This window comes from Bombus pyrosoma, linkage group LG2, assembly GCF_014825855.1.
Source record: "Bombus pyrosoma isolate SC7728 linkage group LG2, ASM1482585v1, whole genome shotgun sequence".
Taxonomy (NCBI): domain Eukaryota; kingdom Metazoa; phylum Arthropoda; class Insecta; order Hymenoptera; family Apidae; genus Bombus; species Bombus pyrosoma.
This window is the reverse complement of record NC_057771.1, coordinates 9,599,438-9,620,818: the sequence shown is the minus strand read 5'-3', so window position 1 is coordinate 9,620,818 and position 21,381 is coordinate 9,599,438. Positions and strand designations below refer to the sequence as shown.

Sequence of the window (21,381 nt, the reverse complement as noted above, 5' to 3'; positions counted from 1 at the left end):
TTTCCTGTTCTCGAACGAGCTTACGATACTTTAATCGCGACCGGGACGAACGTTTTCCTTAAAGATATACGAGCCTCGAAGCGTTAATCGACGAAACGAAACCGCAAACTCCACCCACCAGCCACGGATACACGCCTTTTTTTATGGTACTTTTAGCTAATTGAATCGATAACTATCCAAAGCTGTTATCGAATTATCCCGCCATTGACTGGAAGGATAATTGCGCGACGGTTGGGTAAACCGCGCGTGGCCGGGAACGCATATTTTTACCGGGCTTCTGGTGAGAAGGAATTTTATGTGTACCATAGAAGAGATTTATCGGGCTATTCCGGGGATAATGCCGGTTTCGAATGTAATTTGGACACTTTACGATATCTGTGTATGGTATTTATTAACGAGCAAGGTATCGATCTTTATTTTGCTTAATCGTATTTTATCTTTGCAAGATGTCATAAACACGTACCGCTGGCATTCATCTCAATAATCGTTTATGAGAACGAACTGGCGAACAAGCTAAGTTTTATCGACGCCACAACACACCATTCGTTTAAACAGGCCATAAAACGCTGCCAACATAATCCAACGTACCATCAACGCACGAACGAGATCGAGAACTACCATTAACGTTCACTATTACCGTTTCCAGTCGTTCGAGATCGTTTCACCGCGGAAGGCCGAATCACGATGTCAAACAGGGAACAACGTGACCGGACCTATCATTTCGCTGCATTGGAATTAGATAGAGTAGAAACGAACGCCTGAGCGAATAGATAGGCCAACACGCACAGGCGCACGTCCTGACCAATACCTAAGATAGAAAGATATATATTATACGGATTATTAAGTGTTCGCGCATTCACTTAATCCCGTAGTGAATATCCCGTGGTATATCTCCGAGCCGATCAATCACAGAAGGGAGCCGTATAACCCCTAGCCAGAGGCGAGAGCCAGAGGGCAACGTGCAGAAGAGAGGAGAGGAGAATAGTGAGAGAGAGAGAGAGAGAGAGAAAGAGAGAGAAAGAGAGAGAGAGAGAGAGAAAAGGATAGGGCAGGGCAGGGCAGTGCAGGGCAAGCCCGTCGGTTTCGATTCTCCTCTGTTATTCGCACCGAGTCATATATCATTTCGTTATCATCGACTCTTTATATGCGGTTGCGCTCCATTTTCTGTCTGTTTGCTCCGTTAAACGGCGGCGCTGGTTTGATTCAGTGAAACCATTAGCCGGATTTCGGTCGCCGGCCGCATTTTCCGTTCTCGCCTATCGGCCCGGTTATCTCTGCCGCATCATACGCGACTGACTACCCGCCATTATCGGTATGGTCCGGCGCGAACGATAATACCCGGGGGCAACGGAAAAATATTCCCCTGGCTCGCGAAGCCGATTTACTATAAACAAAATCATTGAGCGAGAACGCGAGCCGCTTTGATTCTTGCTGTTGTACGCACGCGAGACTGGTGCGCGTGTAGCTGTTCCACGCATACGTACAATTCGCTCATAAACACGGAAACACACAAAGGCAGGTACGCGCATACAAAGAGATGCTTTAATTATTATTCGGTCCTATTGCCCGTTGCATTTCATGTACCAACGATCACATTCCTTTATCGACGAGATTTTAACGTGAACGCGCGAGTTACGCTCGGGCGTTAATTCGATGCTTAAAATTCTAACCCCGTAATCCCTTTTAATTGCGCGATAACAGCGGTCGCATCGTGTTAACGAACATCGCGATGGACGCAACGCTGGACCGGGCATTCGTTTGAATTTAAATTATAGCGATCATATTTCTTGCTTCTACCGACGGGTCACGTTTCCGCTTCTCTCCGCCGATCCTCCAAACCCCACCAGAGGACTTTCGATTTTTTCCATCGGCAGGCGATCGGCGCCTGTGCATATGCGTTCGCCGAAAAACCAGCTGTGCGCCGCTGAACCGCCGCCATCTTGCCGAACCAACAACGTCCCAAAGCGTTTGCTGAGCCGGAAACAACTGATAGCGATGCCACCGATCGTCGCTCGCGGTCGTTCGAGGATGGTTAACGCCGATATTATCCATTGTCCTACGAATACGGTCGATAAGCGGACCGATAATAGATTTTACGGGACGAATTCATGCTCCGTTTCCTCTGGCAATGGCTCCCTGCCACCGACAACGGTACCAATAAAATTCCTTGAAAGACAGTTTATCGTTTTCGCTTCTCCGCGCCGCTCTCTTTATATTTTTCTTCGTTCCGCTGTTCCTTCTAACTCTGACGCTTTATCGATGTTTTAGTAAACCGATGTTTTAGTAAAGCGAAGGATACAACGAAGGAAGTCGAAAGATTTTAGTCAGCTGCAAAAGTGGCTTCGTAGAATCTCGCGAATCAACGCGAGGTCGTACAGGAAATACCGTGAGAGCCGCGAAAGGGGATGAATAAGATTCACCCTGGCGCACTTTCGGGCGCAGTTCCGCGACGGCAGAGATTGCGCCCGGGGGTTGCAAATGGGGGTGTCAACGGCATCAGGCCTGTATTGTGAAACGTCAATGCCACGGAAACTAACACCGTTCCCTTCGCTTCGACCCTCCTTCCCTTTGCCAAGCCAGCGAACCCACTATGGCACAAGATCTGTATTCTGTTGATGTTTGATTCGATGCCATCTTACGCCTCGTCCCGTTCGATTAACCGACATAGAATTCGCGCATCCATTGATTGTTCTCTCGTGCGATATTTCCGAACGTACGTCGAATTTGTAGAGTAAAAGAATGAAAATGGAAAAAGAATAGTGGAGTAGAAAAATGGAGGAATCGATTCGATCGTCGTTGTCGCGTCGAGTGTATTTGCATTAATGGAAGAAGCGATCACGTCGTCTTCTGAAGCACCGATAAATTCGAAAATTGCCGATAACCGATAACTGGCTGTCAGAACAATCCACTTGTTTTGACACCTGTGTCACTTCCGGTTATTCAAAGCCCGCCGGCGTGTTGTCCAAAACGATGACAGCACCTTTGTCCGTCGCATTCGAGTGCCGTGCGTGGTACAGTCGTCGACTATTATTGTTCCAATCATTTGATCAGTCTCTTTAGACGATCCTCTCGTTCATTTTCTCGTTGTAAGTCTCCTCCTACGTCTTATCGTTTACTTGACGCAAACGATCGTCAGCCGACGATCGTAACACGAGGTGCTATCGAATGATACAACACGCGTGTCAATTTTACCTGCCATTGCAATTTCATCCTACGATTTTATTATATAAAATAACGTGTCACCGTGACAGTAGCGTTTATCGTCAAAAGAAGGATAAAAACGACCGTTGCTGTTCATGACGTGAGCACGATTTTTCAAAATCTTCCGTCGTTTTTGGACGAGATTAATTCTGCAGTTGAAACGGTGAACCGTGTCTTCGGATTTCCAGTTGAAGCGCGAAGCACATTTCAATTAACAAATGTATCGTTAATTACATCGCGTTTGAAAACAGAACCGATGGTGAAAAATATATCAAATTAGTTACATTTGTCTGCTTGAAAAATTGTATTATTTTTTAAGTACAATTTCGAGCTAAGCTAAGTTATAATCTTGTTCTCTACGTTCCACATGAAATTTACATTCTTCCTCACGAGGAAGCCGTTTTCTTTTATTTCTCGCTTCCTACATCGTTTACAGTTTCAACTCTTCGATTCGCTGCTGAAGATGCTGATCTTTCCGATCGTTCGAAACATCATGCGAAGAGCGAACGTAGAATAAAACGATTATATGGGAAACCTCGATCGATTCGAGTATCCGAACGGGGTAAAGAGTACACGAAATACCGCAACGACTTTGAGTGGTGTGATCCTAAGAGGCCGGCAAAGGGTTAAGACTACCCGCGTTTCCTACAACGATCTCCACTTTGGCTCGAGTCCTTATTAATAGAGCCGGATTAGCATAACTGCTACTCGGATCCGTCGGTCGAACTCCGCATAATTAAGCCTCGCCGATTGCTATCTTCGCCAGTGGAATTTCTAGACTGCGAGATAAGCCGTCGCGACAGCCTACTTGGAAGTAGATGGTGAAATACGAACGCCCAGGGAATTAAACGATGCCAAAATTTTCGTTCGCCGTGTCTCGCTGGATTTTCACAGACAGATTGCTCAAATGTATCGGTTTAAACGTTTTAGATTCGCGGTAATGGACGAACGATAAAATTTTCAATTATTACGCCGCCACGTTCTACTTCATCCGCGGTGTAATTGGGGTTGCGATAATAACAGCGATGATATCGCGCAGAAATATTTGGAGAGCGGAGAGAGCGAGACTGCGAGAGACGAACAACGTGACAGAGGGGGAGAGAAAGAGAGCGAACGTACCCTTTTCATATACGCGCGTATAGGTTACGCTCTGAACACGAGAGTACACGTGGCTACCGATAACGAGTTCTGTCAGTGACTGCTGCCGCTGTCACGAGGATCGTCAACGAAGAAAGGGTGCACGTTTGCGTTTTGCAAAGCAAAAACTAGAGGCTACGTCACGACGGTATAACGGCTTATCGGTCGGTGCGGTACATTAAGCACGGCCGTTTACTGGCGCTACCGCAAAACGGGGATGCTGTCGGTCATGCTGGCAGAAATGGGGAGGGGCGGGGACGAAGAAGGGTGTCGAGAGATTATCTTGTCGTATTCAATATTCCTATGGAACGTTCGGGATGATAAATCGTCTTTCTCGATAGGAAAGATGCGCCGGAACCACGTTCCAGGACCTTCATCGACTCGCACCTCAGACCACCCCATGAAGTTCGCTGTCATACGTCCGTTTGCCCCGTTCCGATTCAATATCAAGGGCTGCCGGGGATTTGGCTTCCATCGAAGTGGCCAATAATGTCTTAACACTGCCTTTTTCTCGCCTTCGTTCCGTTAACGCGCATTTCATGTATCAACAGATTATGTTACTGTATGGAACGCTTGGAACACGTTTGAAAGAATCGTCAGGCAAGGATTAAACGTTGCGAGTTATAGGGAATAAAAGAAGAGAAGAAGCAGGAGTTCGACGTGGAATAGGATTTTCATTGAAACGGCTCTTTGGCGAGTGGTGCGCGCTTTCCTCCTGACGGAGATTTCTGAGTCGCGGTTGCGATGAATCGTGGAAACCGCAGGATCGGCGAGGACGCGGGTGCGAATGCGTCCACCAAGAAATCCCGCGGGTATCAGTATAATAAAACCATTAGAATGATCCTCGTACGTGCATTCAAACGGTATAAATATCCGGCGGAATCCCTCGCGCCGTTTCCAACTTCTGTGTAATGTTAAACTTGCGATAAATCCGAAGTGCCCGGGAGGAGCGAATCTCTTGTCCGTGACGTTTAACAGGGATCGTATCGTCTTCTTCGTTGACCATGGACAATAAATACTCTGCAGCCATACGTGAAACGCGTGGAACCCCTATGGCGCTGTCGCTCGTATTACGCGCGATATATTTTTTTCTCTGCCAGACCGGTGTACTTTCGAGGTTTCATTATTTTATGTGCATTCATCACGAAAACAATAACTCGGTTGACCTTTATTTTTCCATTTGAATCGGGATCGGTGGCTGTTCGATCCGTAGGTAATGCTATACCTCGACCCATTTACCATTCACACTTTTTCAAAAGTCATTCTCGTCGCTATCGACTCATCCTCGAGTCGGATATATCATGTACGAGGCACCATGCTGTTTATCGTACTCGTGACAGTATTTTCTGCAACGTTGAAACAAGTCGAAACATTCACGTTATCGTCTCGTAACAGTAGAATGCTTCGTTATAACACCGGCCGTTTTGTTTATTATCTGCCAACATTTTTGTTGATGCAATTACGTTATCCGACCAACATCCGACGAACCCCAGTCATTAGAGTCCTAAGTAAAGGCTGACATAGCACTCCTGCTCGTTTGTGTAGACGCGTATATAATTATCGAAGCGTACACCGAGACGATGTTGGTGTCAGCAATGGTCATTTGCCGCTATCGGCTGGTTCACAGGCTATCCTAACTGCTCTGTCCTGTCTGATTATTCTCCGTACCCATTCTACTCCATAAAGCCTGTTAGAGAGCCGCGCGTACATTATCAGCGGTAAATTAGCGATTTCAGAGTTAATTAACGCCACGATCCATTGATCGCTACGATTTAAGAAGAGTGGCAATCGGCCAGCTTCTGCCATTGAAGGTAATTATTATAATTGTCATTCGTAACAGACATATTTCCTCGTATTTCTCTATATGTAACAATCGCTTTTCCTGGAAACAGCAAACAGTTATTCGTATCCTCGAAGAATTAATCAGACCGAGTTTACCCCAGTATTTTGGCAGCAATTCCAGGCGATCGATCATTTTGTCGAAGAATCAACAAGTACGGTTTACATGCGACCAGCGTCCAGTCTTCTTCGTGCTCAAACCACCGACACCCGTGGCGTGTGTTTCAATGCTCCGCCTCCAAACACGGACACTTCTCGCGAATATCGATATATCACGAGGCACGGTCGCAGCCTGACGTTTCCTGTCATCGCTTTAACGGAGCACCACTCGGATTAAGTGTTCCTGCTTTCGTGAACGAGTTGTACTCTTCGACCGGTCAATAACGAAACTACTTCACAACCGGATGCGTAAGAGGCGGCTGACCGGGAGATCTCGTCCCCTCGCTTTTCGCTATCGCTTTGTCTTCCACATCGTTCCTTCTGATCCGACGCAACGTCAAAACTCGATTCCCACCCTTGTGATCCACGATGCCCTTCTTGCCTCTATACAATTCCGAGTTCAAACTACGTGTTAGAAGATACGCGTTCAAATCTTTGACTTTAATATTCAATGGATGCAAGCTTCGTGTCTACGATGACTATCGTTCGATCATCAAACAACTATCGTATATTCTGGAAGTAGAACTAATGATTTTTCGAACTGTGCGGTTGATTAATTCAACTTCCCTGCGATTCCATGTATCTGACATTCGCGCATTCTGTCTGCTCCTCTTTCACAGTTTCTCTCTCTTACTTCATCCCCAAACAGTGTAAACTTTCTGAGAAAATATTCGATCAAATCAGTCTCAAACCTTAAATGATCATGCGCTCTTCCTTCGCACAAAGCTCCATTACGTCGTAATAAACAATCACTAAAATGTTAATGTTACGTTACGAGGAAGACACGGCGTATTCGCCAACCAGGATTTATTGGAGTAATTCGTCGACGTTGAAGTTACTTTGCGTTGACCACCGTAGCGTAAACGTGTCCGAGCTGACCGAGAACCGATCTAAAGTTAGACGCAAGTGTAACGTTGAAGATAGCGCATCTATCCAAGTAGAAGGGTAGTCGAGGAGGGTGTCTAGGTTATTTACCGACTAGCTGCTAACGGCTAACCGTTCCTCGTGCGGTCCTAACTCACGCGCAACGGCCGAGAATATGTCCCGGGTGTCCGGACCTTCGTCTTATTGCGGCGAGACCGTCTTGAATGAGTTATCCGGACCAAACCAAGGCCTGGATGAAGTTAATCACAACTCCTTCCTTGTACTCTACTCGGATTTAACGAATATTCACGACGATTATTAAGTCTACCATGTTCTATGACGATTTCGATTTTTCGCGCTTACTCAGATTTACTGATTCGACGTGGCTCAAGCGACTGACAAACATGTAGTAGCGCCTAAATTGGAATAATTGTGTCGTATCGTCGTATTGTATCATAATTCGCACGGAGTGAGTGACTATTTTTACTATTTTGAGAATATTTTCTAAATTGTTGAAAAAAAGAGAATAGATTAAGTGGAAAGTTTGCTACCGCTGTATCTATCCAGTGGAACTGGTGGATCTGGATTGTTTGAATTTAGACGAAACAATTTTGTTAGAATTTAAGCGAACGTTGCTTTTTCCCACCCATCATTCGTTTGACTTAGCAGAGTGTTGCACTCTCTAACAGTTACTGTTCGTATCCTTACAATGCGAGACGAGTTGTTAGTTGAATTCTTTGCTAATTAATTTTTTATCTAGTTAAAAGATCGAGTCGATGGTGGAATATTACACCATTTCGTTGAACAGTAAGGTGCTGCAACAGTAAACCGGGGAAAATAATTAATAAACATTCTTCCGCAAGAGATCTCGTGTTCCTTTCTCTGGGGCTACGTTTGCGTTTGATTTACGCGGACTCGTAGGAATGCTAATTAAATCGTTGCTGAAATTTCTCCGGAAACTTTCAGTGAATTTCCCCGGCCGTAGCTCCAGCGCGAAACTGTCAAAATGCTAATTTCCAAGTTGATCGTCAGGATGCGTTCCGTGGCAACGATCGAACCAGAATCATCGTGAAGACTCGACTCCTGGCGTGCACTTGGTAATTTCGTCCCTGTAGGATACAGAAGAGGGAGGACGAGCGGCAAAAACGCAAAGAAACGTTTCTCTCTCCGGTCAGACGGACGGCGACGAATTGTAGAGGAAGGGGTGGAAGAGGGTGGCGTGGCTCGCTTCAACTGGCGTTATCTTGCAGCGAAACATTAATAATAAAAGTTTTCGCTCATTGTCTCGCGGCGTCGCGCTAAACGGCAAACGAACGATCGTGAAAGGGTGGTCGGGGGTAGAAGGGGAGAGGAAGAGGAAGAGCGCAAGCACGGTAGCACGAGACGCGCTGTATACATACAACTGTGGCGAGTGCGTTTTGTCTTTGTCATGAATGCTCCCTTATCTTTCGCGAGTCCATCACCGGAGACCGGTTTTGTCCTGACTGGGTTCTGGCGTAGGACTGTCTGCGAATTGTAAGGAGACAGGAAGCTGGACACACCGGGCAACGTCTGGACGCTCAGTTGGGAAATATTTCGAAACGTCGATCAGCCGCGAAACAAGGGTCGTGAGTTATGCGATGGGGCTTCGGTTTACGTCAAGTATCGCGTATCTCTCTTTCTGCCCTTTCGTTCGATGCACTCGACTCTCCCAGCGCCGATCTAACGGCGAGGAAACGCGACGTTGTTCCCTGGATTTTTTTGTCTTTTTTGGCGATTTTATATCCTCCCTTCTTTGATGCTTATGGCCATCGATCTTCCTCGTCTTTGGTCTGTCGACCTTTAAAGAACTTGTATCGTGCGTATTTTTAGTCTGTTACCTGGTGAAGTATAGACTATTGTGCGGCGGGGTTACAGCAAATCGATGTCTCTCGATCACCGGCTACATCTCTCGGCCGACCACAGTTTCCCGGCTCGCACTCGCTTTCGGTAAAGGGATACGATGTAAATCAGTCTAACGCTCGGCCGCATGCACTGACCGCACATTAAGTAGCCTTGACCACCCGAGATGGAAGCAAGGTAATCTCACAGTCGGACTGCGCGGGTTCTTCGTTCCTAAACGGAATATGCTGTTTGATCGATTTGATCAAGTACACGACAAAGTAATCGGTTTAAATCATAGCTCCGACGCGATTGAGATTAGAACCACGTCTTTATTTGAACGATACTGATTTGGATGTTCATCGGGTTTTAAAAATAGATTCGTCCGCGAGAAAAGGACAATGTCAATGGCGAAAAGACTAAATTCGACGATCTTGGAATCTTGATATGACGTGTAAAATCCACTTTACCCTCGCTTAAGTTCCAGTGACTAAGTTAAATGTCTACCTCTACGACGTTCGCCGTTTTCGACGATTCAGACACAAAATAACCCACGAAATCCGATTCACCAGGTAGGATTATCTTCGGAACGGGCCATGCTCTCGTGTCAATGTCTCGAGCGAGAATCGCTGAGCACGTATGTGGAAGGAGGACAACCGATCGATCGTTAAGTTTGTGCACGGCTGCCGGGGACACTTACAAATTAGCCAATCAAGTTCTAATCCCAGCACGATTTACCCCAATCGGCCCGTATCCCACCGCAAATACTTTAATCCGTCCATTAATCCTACAAGATAAAAGTTTCCGAAGTAGTTACGGCCCCTTTGTCGTCGGCATCGGCAACGTATCGACTCGCGGCCGTTCAGCCGACTCTCCAACGATAAGGACCGTTTCGATCGGTTCCTATCTGCGTAATTAGCGTTCGTTGAACGCCCATCAATCGTTGACCACGGACAGTAGAAAAGGAAGAAAACGGCCGGACCTCGAAAGCTGAATTCACTGTCGGAATTCCATGGATTCGTGGAATAGCAGAAAATGCCTTCGAAACGAAAATTTCGGTACGGCAGACGATTCATTTTCAACAATCTGCTCTTATATATAATACTGCGTGAATATCGCGATTCTAAAAATTCCATAATAGATTGCGTTGCGGTTTAATTCGTGTTTATTCTTCCGTACGAATATTATACGCACACGTAAAACGTATTTCGTAATTAATGATTTATAACGATTAAATAAACTAATAACGTTGGAAATTAATTAATGTCTATAGTATCCCCACGATCGAACGTAAAGGGCTTGCTTCTTTCCTCTCCCTTTCTTTCTCTTTCGTTGCTTTTCGACACCCTCGCACTTCGATGTCCTCCTTTGTCAAATCCGAAACAGTCCACGCGTCAAGTCTCAACGTATCTCTCTACGTATAAGAACTACCCTTCATCGACGAACTTTACAATACATTACAACACACACTGCTTAAAAATATCTAGAAAAATATCTCGCGTGCATCCGCCAGACGAACCGTGACCTCCTCTGGAATAAAGAGAAAAGAAGGCGGGGAAAAAATTCACTTGGAGTCTTGATGACGAGGATTTTCTCCGTTTGACTGAAATACGTATCCGCGCGGCATAATCCCGATGTATTTAAGCGGACGGGTCGGAATTGAAATCCAAAAGAAGAAAAAAAAAACGGGAAGAAGGATGGGTGGGATCCGCGAGGGTGGGCGGAGAGGTGCGAGCTCCGCTTAAATTTATGCTCGGCATCCTAGCGGTCGTCCCCGGGCAATTTTTTTTTCAACTTCAACCTCGGGCGATTCTCTGCCCTCCACCCTCCCCTTTCCTGCACACCTACACCCTGCACGCCACTCTCTACTCCCCGCTACCTTCTCTCTCTCTCTCCTTCGCTCTCTAGAGAGAGCTTCTCTCTCTCTTGGTAGCCATATACAGAACGCTGGACAAACAACAATAAATACATTTTCCCAAGCGGGGTGGCAAACCCGGTGAGGGGTGGAACTTCCATGCGAGCACGTACGGGCATAGCTTAGCGTAATCTGACTGCACACCACCCCATTTCAGCCACCAACCCTCCGCGTCACGACGTACGCAAACCCCGTTACCCCTGCTCTCTACACTCCAGAAGACTGTGGCCACCCTCTCTCGTGCCGTAGAAGAGGAACAGAGGTGCTCGGCGAGCGGTGGTTGGAGATGGAGAGATAGCAGAAGAGAGAGAGAGAGAGAGAGAGAGAGAAAGAGAGAAAGGTGGACGGATGGGTTAGAAAAAAAACAGGAAGGGGTACAAGCGAAGAAGACAGAAGAAGAGAGGAAAGAAAGAAACACAGAGGCCTGACAACGCGATGCGACAGGGAAGGAGGCGGTAGATGGCATTGCCACCTGACGAAAGAATGCCGCGACCTGACTAGAATTTCATTAACCGCGGTCTGGCCAGAAGGGGACGGCAAATATGAAGAGAAAAAGAGTGGAGACACGGCGGCCGCGTTTATCGGCGCGAAAGAACTTGTTAAACAGACCGTTTGTCCGTTCCGTCGTTTCCGTTATCCTTAAACGGCTCTTGGACGAAAATTATCCGGAACGATGACTGCTTAGAGGCTGGCTAACGTTTTCCTCTTTTCCATTGCGCTCGAAGGACTCTCCGTACCGTCAGTTTTCATCTGCAAAATAGAAAAGACGAATTTTGCGTTAGATATTTTGCCAGGATTGTGCGTTTTGAAACTCATGAAAGGTAAAGCGACAGAAGAAACAACGTGGTCAGTTCTTTGTTTCGTTTTATTAAATAGCAGGCAGTTTGGACGATTTCACGTGACCGTGGGGTGTTTTTCGTCGGTCGTTGGACCGAAACGGAGGAAGAGTTTAAGCGACGTTCTCAGCCAGCGTGTTTTCGGTCGACATCGACCGTTCGGAATGCTAATGCGTGATTACGGCACAGCCACGGTCGTAATACGTGAACTTTTTGTGCGACTCACGTGTGCCACGGCCCGCTTAAAACATCCCTTAAATTACCCCCATTAGCAAGGGCTGAATGCCGGGTAAACGAGGATTTCACTGGCGCTGTTACGCGAGATTTATTCCGTAGGAAATATTCCTTTGGCCCGTTAAATTACATCGTTACGGTCCACTCCTCCCTTCCTGGCCACCTCCGCGTGTGTTGACCTAAACGTACGCGCAAGTCGATTTCCTAACGCATTGTGTAATATAAAAGTAAGAACTTGCGGAACGACGACCGACTTCAAATTTTTCTACCCCAAGATATACCGTTCGTCGATCCGAAAAAGACACTTGGAGGAAATGCTTGGGTTATTCCTCGTAGAAATATTTTGTATTTGTTACATAGCATCTACATATTGTACTAATTCGATAGACCAAAGTATATGAAATATCGTATCACTTATCGTTAGTAGTACGTGCAACTACAGAAATTAGATATTTGAAGAAAATGTAGTATCTGATAAAAAAAGAAAGCATACAAGTGAGAACACGTACAGCTTCGCACGATCAACGAACGAGAAAAGTATCTTCCTCGGCCGTGTGTCATCTCAAGTAACATCTTCTCAACGACGAACGGGACTTAAACGCCAGCTGGAAAGTGTCGAGACACGTTTCGTCATTAATAACGCTTTCTCATTTGACGTAGATTTTGAACATTACATCGCATGGTCATTTTCTATCCTCGTTGTTAACGATTACTCAGGAATATCAAGTTATGTAATGTTTTAGCAGTTACTCAACTTCTTGCAGCTTAGAGGAAATACAATAACTGTCGTAAAGACTTTCGAACGGAGTTATACGTTAGAATACCATAATAATTTTCCATCAGACGACGTTTGAAGCTAAAATACAGCGAGGAAGAGCTACGAACTCGAGTCGTAAAATCTCAAGGTGCCAGCGATATCACGTGGAAGGCTAAGTCTCGCGTGTCTTTATTAGTAAGACTCCTTTAAATTTCCGGAAACAAGTAACAGTTCCCCGTGTCCGTTGAACAGGCGGGATGAGGGGGATACTCAGGACGATTTACAGAATTTAAACAGTCTCTAGGGATAAGGCGGTAGCATGGCAGGTCGGATTAGCAGGCTGCCGCCGTCGAAATAATTCCCCCACTTGCCTTTGCCTGGCCACCCCCTTCAACCTCCGGGGGTGGTTACGTCCTTCCTGCGGGATAAAACAAAACAGCCAGCGGAGTATATTAATGCTCGGCTTAATGTGGCCCGCCTAATTAATGGACCGACTCACCGGATGCCCGTACTCTCGTCCTAAAAGTAAAAGATAACGCTTCCGCAGAAGCATTATTAAAGACAAAAGCGTTCGTGCCGGGCGAAAGCCGGTTGAAAAAATTTCCAGCCGAGCCTCTGCTCTCTCAGGTAGACGAAAACATCGGCGAAAAGGCATCTCGCGCGAGAATATGACGCGGCTTTTTCCTAGGTATATCACGCTGTTTACAAGCGCGTGAAGGAAACGCGGAAAATTTTGTTTTTCCGTCGCGGAGATTGCAGGGGTGGTACTCTGGGAGTGTCACGGATGCTGCGAGGGCGGAGCCTTGAGAACTGCATCGAGACTGCCCAGTTACGTCGATAAACAGAGACCTCCTTTCCACGGTTTTCGTTTCAAGGAAATCTTCTTGCGCCTTTGTTACCATCGTCCTGTACATAGAGTTATATCCTTGTAAAAATATTTCATAACGAGATGTAACGTGCGATATGATGGCACTGATGGCGAATAAGATTCATCCCATTCGAAGATAATAAGTGAAACGTAACGAAGAGATGGGATAAATATGGAGAATGATATCGTTGGAAGTTCAAAGTCACTCGACGAAGCTAGGAAAAAATGGAGGCTCGATCGGCTGAACACAGATTACACGGAACTAATTTAATTACATTCAGGAAGATGGTTAACTAAGAAGATCTACCAATTGGAGGACATGTTGGCGGTTGTCGAACATGTACGAGATAATCGAATTATCGTCGCTTTGAGGAGCAGCGTCCGTGGATGATCTGATCACGTACCTGATGAACAGATCGCCAGCGATGCGAGCCGCTTTCGAAGGGAAAGCTCTCGTTATGGACCCTTCACGGTTACGTTCCAACGAACCGTTACCACTGTGCTCCGTTCGCTTCCCGACGATAGTAACTTCTACCGAGTAATTAAAGCCACGCGAAGCACGAAAAGCTAGCGGCGCGATATTGCTGAATAACTGACGTTAATGTTACAAGCACAATTGCGACCGCATCCGCGATAAAGTTGCCATCTAAATTGCTAATTAAACGGCGCAACGCTTTCAGACGATGTTTCTATCTATCGCAACGATGATTTAGTCATGCGTTTCTATTCTTTGCCGGCGGACAAGGCGTTTTCGAACGGCCGGCAGCGACCGCGACTGTAAACTACGAAAATTGTGGAACAAAGTGGAAATTGACCGACCGCATGCAGTCGGCAAAGGTTTTCCAGGTCGTCGCTGGCATTCAGGTTGGCTTCCGCAGGAATTTCTGCGGTGAAATTCCAGGCCTAGCTGGAAAATACTTTTGTAGAATAAGCGTTATACGTGCATGTAGAATAAGCGTTCGCGTTTTCGAATCTCAAAGGAAAACAAGTTTCAGTCACTGGACGGTATTCACATGCTTCTCCGTATCCAAGAAACGCTCGTTTCCTCGAACGTGCTGGAATATGAAACGAAGGGACAATGGTGTTTTAAAATTACAAATATACGTGTGATCGATATTCGACGTATAGAATTCCGTACGTGTGCTGGCAATAATACGTACGCCGCTCTCATACTTTTCGCGATGGACGTATTAACGACGACTTTAATCAACCAATAATAACAATAAAATATATTAACGTACGACATAAATTCAATGTATGGAGCATTCGATCGTTACCCAATTATTATGTGGGCAACTTTGGGCGCATTCGCATTTAATAGTTTGCATAATTTACCTGGCTAGTTAGTTGTTCTATTAATCACCTCCCTTATAGGGGTATAAAGTTACGCATAATAATTGTACCATTATTTAGATCATATTCGATGTATCGATAACCAGGCTAGCACGCAATGAATTCAACATAATTAATTAACTCGCTTCGACGTATCCATCGAATTTGAGGTTTCGTTTATGTTCAGGTTATTAGATGTATAAAGAGAGAGAAACGCGTGGATAAATTGTAAGGTAGAAAATATATTTTAAATACAAAAGTGTAGGTGCAAGTGGGAAATAATAATTAGTCTGGTCGAGATCCGCACGCTAGCAGTGTTGCCCTGTAACTGAAAACCCCGAAGCCAACGTCGCCTGTCTACTGTTTATGGTCTGCCTTCGTCCCAGTCTTTTGTCTATACGCTATAGATGGCTTCGGTGCTTGAGAGAAGTAAAAAGGCCACACGTAGAGTTTTCTTAGAAGCGGTGACCATTTAACAGTTTAGTTTTCAAGCAAACAGTTTCGAAAAGATATAGTTTAGGAATTGAATTAATTCCATAAATAATATTTTGTTGTGAAAAATCATAGAGTAAAGTGTGGCAACGCTGGCAAAGATCGGGTTATAATATCGTTCTAAACGCATGAGTTTCAAATATTTCCGTCTTTATTAATTAACGTATCAAAGGCACGGTATTAATATTTGCTTCGCAGTCTCAACCGCATAGAAGATATTAACGTCCCTGTAATATTGTGTCCAGGCTAGAGGGAGAGGACATATTGAAACCGCACAAACTTTGCTCATAGCATCCACCGGGTACTCGTAAATATACAGGGTGGTTAAGATCGAACGTCCCCACGGACGTAGACAGAATTTAAGTCTGTTGCGAGAGCACTTTGTGCTACGGAGGCGTTCGAACTAATCCAAGATGCATGCACATTGTGTTTGGTTAGTATAAATATCCAGTGTTACTACACCTTTCTCAAAGGTACATCCAGAAATCAGGTACAAAATTAACTATCGATTACTCTTCTGGAATATGTTAAATCTTGGACTATCCGTGTGAACGAATTAGCAGAAAGTACAACTAACGAAAGATCAACCGTTTCTTAGAAATATCACGTCCAAGGGAAATACTATACTCGGTTTAACGTAATATTCTAGGATCCACGTGGATGGATGTCGTTCAACCGAAACTGTTTCAAATATTCTCGCCGCGAAGCTGGAACTTGCCGTTTTCCCCCCAAAATTGTATTTTCCATCGTATGATATAACAAAGTACGAAAAACAAATGATATATCAAATACTGCAGGCTATACTTCAATCAGACATATTTGCACTCTATATCTAAACCTTACTATCCTGAAAACGGACGCGAATATTTTCGCGTTTCAATAACCGTGAACGACCGGTGAAATAAAATAGAACGGGAGAAGGCAAACGCTGCCGATTAAATAAACGTTAAACCCCGAAATTTCGTTTAAACGGCATACATAGGGGTGGATTAATACATACGTCTTCCGGCGAAAACAATTAATGTTTATCGGGAAGCTCGCACAGCCGTTACCCGACAAGCCGGTGGTTGTTTCAGAACCGGTGCCGCTTAAACGTGCAATAAGTGGAGAGAAGAGAGGGTCAAACTAATTCGATTCTAAACTCTGACCGCATCGCGCGAGAAAGAGGCGACCACGAGGACGGGCAGAGAAAGACCCGGCTACGCACACCACGATGGACACAGATGGCACTAACCGCGCCGTTAAATTCTCAACCTGTAACTCTAATTGCTCATAGACAAGCCGACGTTCTAGTGCCAGATGCCGTTGAAACTTGTTAAAAGCACGCAAACGTGATTAGTCATATGGTTCTGTTAAACGATGATTTACCGTGTTGGCTAATCGAGTGGCAATACAGAGCAAAATTAATTGATCGATTACGTATATAATAATTATCGTTCTCGTATTAGTTTGCTTGTTCAGAGTTCAGGTGATCAATAGAGATTTTGTTATGTTGCAGGAAATCCGAGTGACATCTGAAAATTAATTAACAATGGATGTGACCAAAAGCGAGCCGAGCAAGAACGGGGCAGTGCAACGAGAATGTGGTGGCTGTGGAGAGGTGATCACAGAAAGGTGGATATCAGGCCATTCCATGGACAACTATCGTCTTTGTATGTCTAAAGCAAACTCGAGCGAATGTCATCTGTACTATCTGTACGACCATATGTCAAATACACGCAATATTATAAAACATAAGAATAACGCGATAAACGACGAAAGGAATTGAAAAATTCGAGTCGAAAAAGAAGTTGAGATATAATTGTGGAAAACGTCAGACGATAGTCGTTTACTAATAGAAAACGGTAAACTACATTTTCTACGAGGTTTTATTCAACTTGATACGTTTATCCGAAGCTACGAAATCTTACGAGCAATTTTTTACGTGCTCCTTTAACGTTTCAAAATGACGAATAATTCTTCATCTGTTTAATTCTTCGGATGCTGGAGAGATTATGAATAAACTAAATTTTTCAAATTGCAGGTATCTTCTGAAGGTATTGGACATGTTCTGGCACGAAGACTGCTTGAAGTGTAACAGCTGCAACTGCAGACTCGTGGAAGCTGGCCCGTCGCTTTTTATAAAGTCTAATCTTATATTGTGCAAGAAGGATTATCTAAAGTAAGCAATTTGTCTAGCTGCCATTTCTCGAAACGCATCACAATGTATATACCGGTGAAAGAATCGCGAGTTTGTAATATTATAATTCTATTCCGGTGTGGACACGTTGACGTTTCATATTTCATTGTGCCGTGGTGCGCAGTGACGTCAATAAAGAGCAAAGTGGAAAAGGCGACGTTAAGCACACGTACGGACAGACCTCGACGTGGCGAACGGAAGCAACAAATCGAATTTTACAGATGAGTTTCCCTTATTGAATACATCCACGTCCCATATAAACAGGCGAGGGCAAATAAACCGTGTTGAGATTACAAAGTCCCGAGGGAACACGCGCAGGTGGCGCGTCTGCAAAGAGCGTTCGCTGTCGAACCTCCGTGGCCTTTATTAATAGCCCAATATTTGAAGATGGCATATTCCTGGCCGTCGTAAGCTTATTGCTTCTCCTCAACTAAAAGTCTATCTACCCCAATGCCATGACAACACATTTTGGCCGGTCGAATAGCATAATATCGTGAAAGAAGAAAATAAAGCAGGAAATTATTACAAAAGCTTTGTGTCGTCGGCTTTCTTATCATAATAAAGTTTTGTTTTCCGATTTGCGCAGACTCTTTGGACACACTGGTCACTGTGCGGCCTGCAATAAAACCATTCCAGCCTTCGAGATGGTGATGAGGGCGAGAACGAACGTTTATCACTTGGAGTGTTTTGCGTGTCAACAATGTAATTACAGGTGAGGTGCTTGACGATCTCTTAGAACGGCGGTACGCGATACTCGAATGTTTCGAGATATAACACGGTCTAAGATAATAATTCGAACAGAGGAAAATCATACGAAAGAAAAATAGAAACTTTGGAAAAGTGAATTGTATGGAATCTCGTTAAGGAGTTGTCGGAGAAACGGGTATAGTCTTAGGCGTGCTAGCGATATTATGTTATTAAATATAACGGCAGGCTGTGATTAAACATTCACACCGAAGGGTGGTGGGAAAGTCACTGGTTTCTGGGAGGTATTCGTCGTGGCAGCTCATCCGTATAACAATTTAATTCGAGCCAACCCGGCCGTGTGCCTGGGGGCTTGGCAAAACTTCTGCAGCACTTCGCAACACTTCGCTTACTTATTCACAACAACCAAGTTAAGCCCGAAGCTCGTTCGAGTCTGTGTTTAAATCGAAACACCTCGGTGAATCCGGCGGATGAAGATAATCGGCGCAAGAATCGAGAAGCCGTGAGTAACTGTCGTGCTTTCTCGCCGGACTGAGCGATCAAGTCAGATTAATTACACCATTCTTATTCACATACTTTCTCCTCTTTATTACCATCGATTCTGCGCAACGAGATATTTATCGTTCAGACGAATCTTCAAAAGTATACTTGGCGATATCGAACAACAGTTTTTAATTTCCGACGAAAACAGCTTTAATTCTCGACAGAAACAGGCGTATCCTCGTTTACGTGAAAATTGAAATTCCTGAAAAATGAATTCGCGTTCTATGTGTAACGAAGAAGTCCGGTGAAATTTCTGTGACGGGCATAATTGACGTGAGGACGGCACGGTAGGGGTGTTGAGACATCTAGCAAGAGAGGAGATCCGACTGGAAAGTCGGGAGAGTTCCGAACTATGCGAGCGACGTGTAGGTGCCTGGAGGTGCACGTCAGATGCAAATCATGCTGACTAATTCCCCGGAAAACTAACGAATCCCGAGGGCGCGCGAGCCAAATATCCGCCGTTCGCGAGAAACGTTCGTTGCGTAACCGCGTTCCGATAATCTGAAATTAGCAAATTAATTAATTTTCCTGCAGGAATTATTCCTGGAATATTCGACGGCAAACGGTATCCCCGAAATTAACGAGCAGCCATCGATCGTGCAAAAGCTTTGAAAATAATAAGAGGGAGGATTAGGTTCGTACTCGTTCGGCCAGGTCGAAAGGTTTAAAGAGTGTTGACGCGGCATTTCGTCCACCTAATGTCAGACTATGGCATTTCTTTGACCTTTCTCCCTACGAATGCTTTCGTCTTCCACTAACGGGCTCCTGTTTCATCGATATCAACGTATCGTGCGTCTCGGTTCCGATACAAACAAGGTACACGTGAGTAGAGAATGTTTGCGCCATCGTTGCCGGGGATTAGTCGAGTGGACGTTTCTGCTTGTACGAGTTACATGTTCTCTGTTGAATTTAAAATATAATCCACCATTAAAAATAGAATTTTTTACCATGTAAGCGACTCCTATCGCGACCGCGATGCCGAGAATAAAAATGAAAAGAAGAAAAGAAAAATAGGTATGAGGTATGGTGCCGCATGGGCAAAGGTTAGCAGCTCGGCGTGCTCCTACGGTAGCACGTGACTATCGAGCAAAGCCGATTACTGCTTAAAGATACGTCGAAAGTATACTTTCTTTCGTGGTCGAAGGTAACGTGCAACCCTTAAGGCGAACCATTGGTTAGGGGTCGAAGCGGTTGACCGTAGGTAAAGCGGAAACGGATGTGGCCGTTGGGTCACGCGATCTCTACGAGCCGAGCATAAAACACCTGAGTTGTTTAATCATACGCTCCTAAGCTGAGTCGTACATCGTAAACTCGCGGGGGTTGGTCTCCTTCTCTTCTCTTCTCTCACTCGATCGCTCGCTTTCACTCACGTGCTTTCCTCTATCGAGATGTACGGACGGATAAAAGTACTCCGTTTATCCATTAACAGGTATGTTCCGACGAGTTAACGGTATCAATAAAAGTAACCGATACAATTGTCGTGAAATGTAGGTTTGCCGCGAAACAACTCGATCGTCCCTTCTAACTACTCGAGACTGATAAAGCGCTACTGTATCTTTATATTAATTTAAGATGGATGTTGCTCGATCACTGCATGTTTTTACAACTTACGATATCTTGTCTCGTTAATAACAACGATTATTACATTATGTACGCCGTATATCGAGATAAATGAATTTCTTACACGAATTACAACGGTAGATAGATAAACGACAATTGAAACCGTTTAAACGTCGCCAATGGTAGACATAGCTTTTTCGACTTGCGATCCAACCGACGGAACTTGGAGCTCGCCTTTTGTCTATGAAAGCACGGCAGGTATTGTCGAGCGGCTTCTCCCTCGCAAAGCCCATTGTTCGTGCTTATATTGTATTTAGGCATTACGAGTCAGGCTGGTATAATTGTTATTGTTCCGTGGCGCTTATCGAACACGCTGCTCTGCTGCATTCCCACGCGAGTCATCGCCTGGCCTCGTAATTACTCGAAAATCATTAAACTTCCACGGTGTACGAAACGCCTGGCAAGTCATGACGTCCGCCATTAATAGAAACGTTTCCGGATAATCTCTGGCGCACGGTAGAAAACGGCGCGAGAAGTAAACGATAGAAATGATATATCATAATATTTCGTTAGGGCTGTATCTCTGGCAAACGGGAGCTGCCTTATCGTGGGCGCGTGTACGCCAACAGCGACGAACGTTTCGATGTTCGAGCGAGACGACCGCGAAGCCGCACAATGCAAAGTTAACTCTGCCGTTACGAATTCACGCTCTTTAGGAGGGTTGCAAAGAGAGGCGTAGGTAGGTAGGTAGGTAGGTAGGTAGGTAGATGGTAGGTGGGTAGGAAGGTCGTGCAGAGTGGAAAGAGGCAAGTCGCGTAGAAGGGAGCGGCCATTTTGTTTCCGGTGTCCCGGGAGCACTTCCGGTCACCGTCACGCAGTTCTGCGTCGCGAAGTGCCCTC

The 21,381-nt window shown here is 45.2% G+C and overlaps 1 protein-coding gene across 1 annotated transcript in view; it reads left to right on the top strand.

Annotated features, from left to right (window-relative positions):
* The window catches only part of LOC122577742 (LIM domain only protein 3-like), a 70,878-nt gene that overhangs the window by 24,475 nt on the left and 25,022 nt on the right, over positions 1–21,381 (top strand). The window contains exons 2-4 of the mRNA XM_043749267.1: positions 16,993–17,108; positions 17,518–17,655; positions 18,260–18,385. Coding sequence (XP_043605202.1) covers positions 17,026–17,108; positions 17,518–17,655; positions 18,260–18,385 — 347 coding nt within the window. The 5' untranslated portion in view covers positions 16,993–17,025. The remainder of the gene's footprint in view (positions 1–16,992; positions 17,109–17,517; positions 17,656–18,259; positions 18,386–21,381) is intronic.